Source organism: Limulus polyphemus, unplaced genomic scaffold, assembly GCF_000517525.1.
Source record: "Limulus polyphemus unplaced genomic scaffold, Limulus_polyphemus-2.1.2 Scaffold9907, whole genome shotgun sequence".
NCBI classification, from domain to species: Eukaryota; Metazoa; Arthropoda; class Merostomata; order Xiphosura; family Limulidae; genus Limulus; species Limulus polyphemus.
This window is the reverse complement of record NW_013675517.1, coordinates 15,266-17,748: the sequence shown is the minus strand read 5'-3', so window position 1 is coordinate 17,748 and position 2,483 is coordinate 15,266. Positions and strand designations below refer to the sequence as shown.

At 31.5% G+C, this 2,483-nt stretch overlaps 1 protein-coding gene across 2 annotated transcripts in view; it reads left to right on the top strand.

Moving 5' to 3' along the window:
- Positions 1-1,654: 1,654 nt before the first annotated feature.
- Positions 1,655-2,483, top strand: part of LOC106476145 (gamma-aminobutyric acid receptor subunit beta-like) — a 15,551-nt gene continuing 14,722 nt past the window's right edge. For both annotated transcript variants that reach the window (XM_022380083.1, XM_013936814.2), the window contains exon 1: positions 1,655-1,746. In XM_022380083.1, the coding sequence (XP_022235791.1) occupies positions 1,685-1,746 (62 nt within the window). In that variant the 5' untranslated portion in view covers positions 1,655-1,684. The remainder of the gene's footprint in view (positions 1,747-2,483) is intronic.

The window sequence follows — 2,483 nt, the reverse complement described above, 5'->3', positions numbered from 1 at the left end:
ATAATACCTTTAAATTTACATGCTTCTTCTAGGGCGTGTTATAATACCTTTAAATTTACATGCTCCTTCTAGGGCGTGTTATAATACCTTTAAATTTACATGCTCCTTCTAAGGCGTGTTATGATACCTTTAAATTTACATGCTCCTTTTAGGGCGTGTTATAATACCTTTAAATTTACATGCTCCTTCTAGAGCGTGTTCTAGCACCTATGAAATTATATGCTCCTTCACACAAGTTAACAATTTTCTTTTAGTCAATACAACCATGCTGATAGCAAGGGTAGATACGTTTTTAAACAGTAGTTGATAGTTTGAGTAAGTAATAACTTTGTTTGTTTGAGAGCAAAGTCACGTTGGACTATTTGCTGTGTCTATCGCAGGGAATCGAACACCGGAGTTTTAAGTTATAAGTCCGTAGACTTACCGCTGTCCCACTCACAAATGAGAAGAAATAAAATTTCTAAATTAAAAAAAATAAACGACAATTAGGCTTAAAAACACATTTCAACTGTATTTGAAGATGTCTTATAAGAAAAACATTTCTTAACTGATTTTTGTTTACATTTTTTTTTAAATACAAATAATATTTACTAATATCTGGCAAAGTCATAATTAAAGTTTATTTAGGAACTTCTTATGGGGTCTACTAAAAGAACGTTTTAACTCGCGTGAAGGAACATATAAATTTAACATCCGCGAATAGATGAAATGTACTGGAATAGACTCTAGGTGAGTGTGACGTATTCGTCTAATAAAATTATATTAAGATATCTTCAATGGCCATTGGTGAGCAGAACCTCCCTGTAAGACACTAGTTGCGTTGTTGAAAGAAGTAGTAAAACCTGTTGTATCCATCTTCATATTTGGAAGGAATGGTAAAACCTTTCTAAGTAGGATTTTTTATGATGCCGTTGAAAGTGAATTCAGTCTATTTTTATAAAAAAATTAAATTAAATATTATTTCTTAACAACTGCAACAAGGCTTAGTGATGACACAGCGATTTGTCCTCAGGTTGCTTCGACATTTCCCATCGCTTGAGGAAGTTTATCTATTTCTAGTTTAGTCAGAATTTTGCCCTTGCAGTGTGAGTTGATGTTTTCTGTTGTGTAAACTATTGATATTGATGGCTGTAGCTTTCTCTTAACCTTACCTATTGTAATTCTGAGATTCCTTTTTCACGCAAATACTTTGATATTTCATTGTCACTTTATAACCAACCTATAAGTTATGAAAAATGTGAAAATTAGACATTATCGGCAAATATACAAATTTTGTTAATTTTTCATCGTTTTCCTTCTACTTTATTCATCTTTTTATTTCAAGTAATTTATTTTAATTCTAATTTCCTATGAAAAATATTAAAAAAAAACCTTAAGAATATTACACAGTTCAGATTTTGTTATTGATAAATTTCAAATGTTTGCTTAGTTTTCTGACTACCAGATGGGATTGGTTAGCTACTCTACATTTGAGAAGAACCCATGATTGTTCTAGGTATCTCGGTGAAATAACATTAAGCCCGAGGTGTTAAAATAGATGCGAATCCAGATAGATTCAGTTTGTATTACCGTAGTTGCTTTTGCCACAGACTCGAGCAGCTGGAGTGACGTTGTGGAGCATGCGCTCTCGTTGAAATATACAGAGTTGTTGAGACTTGCAAATGCAGTGTGCGTATCTACTAAGATGGGAGGGAGAAAGGCTATGCTTCTACATCTACTTGAGATATCGTTCTTCTTTACACTAAGGTAAGTTTTCTAAGTGACAATATTTTAACAAACACAGTTATAGAGGGAAACGTGGTTTGACTTTTGTCATACATAGAGCTAGTCAATCTTGTTCCTGTACCTACAGCTGGCGTCTTTACTCAAACCGATGCTCATGCTATCAATTTCAACAACCTTCATGTTAGCAGGTTCTTTTTTATTTATTTATCGATGACTTAGAATTCGGATAAAAAGAACTTGCTTTGATATCATACAATGATATTGGTTGTAAATATTTCGAATAAGCAGTTTATTCTTGAATTCAGTATGACACAATGATATTAATACAGATACATGTGTTACGTACCATATAATGATATTAGCTAGCACATGTTTAGATAAACAGGTATATGTGTTAAGTACTATATAATGATGTTAAATAGAACATGTTTAGATAAACAGGTATATGTTAAATATTATATAATGATGTTAAGTAGCACGTGTTTAGATAAACAAGTATATGTGTTAAGTATTATATAATGATGTTAAGTAGCACGTGTTTAGATAAACAGGTATATGTGTTAAGTATTATATAATGATGTTAAGTAGCACGTGTTTAGATAAGCAGTATGTGTGTGTTAAGTAGCATATAATGATGTTAAATAGAACATGTTTAGATAAACAGGTATATGTGTTAAATATCATATTATGATGTTAAGTAGCACATGTTTAGATAAACAGGTATATGTGTTAAATATCATATTATGATGTTAAGTAGC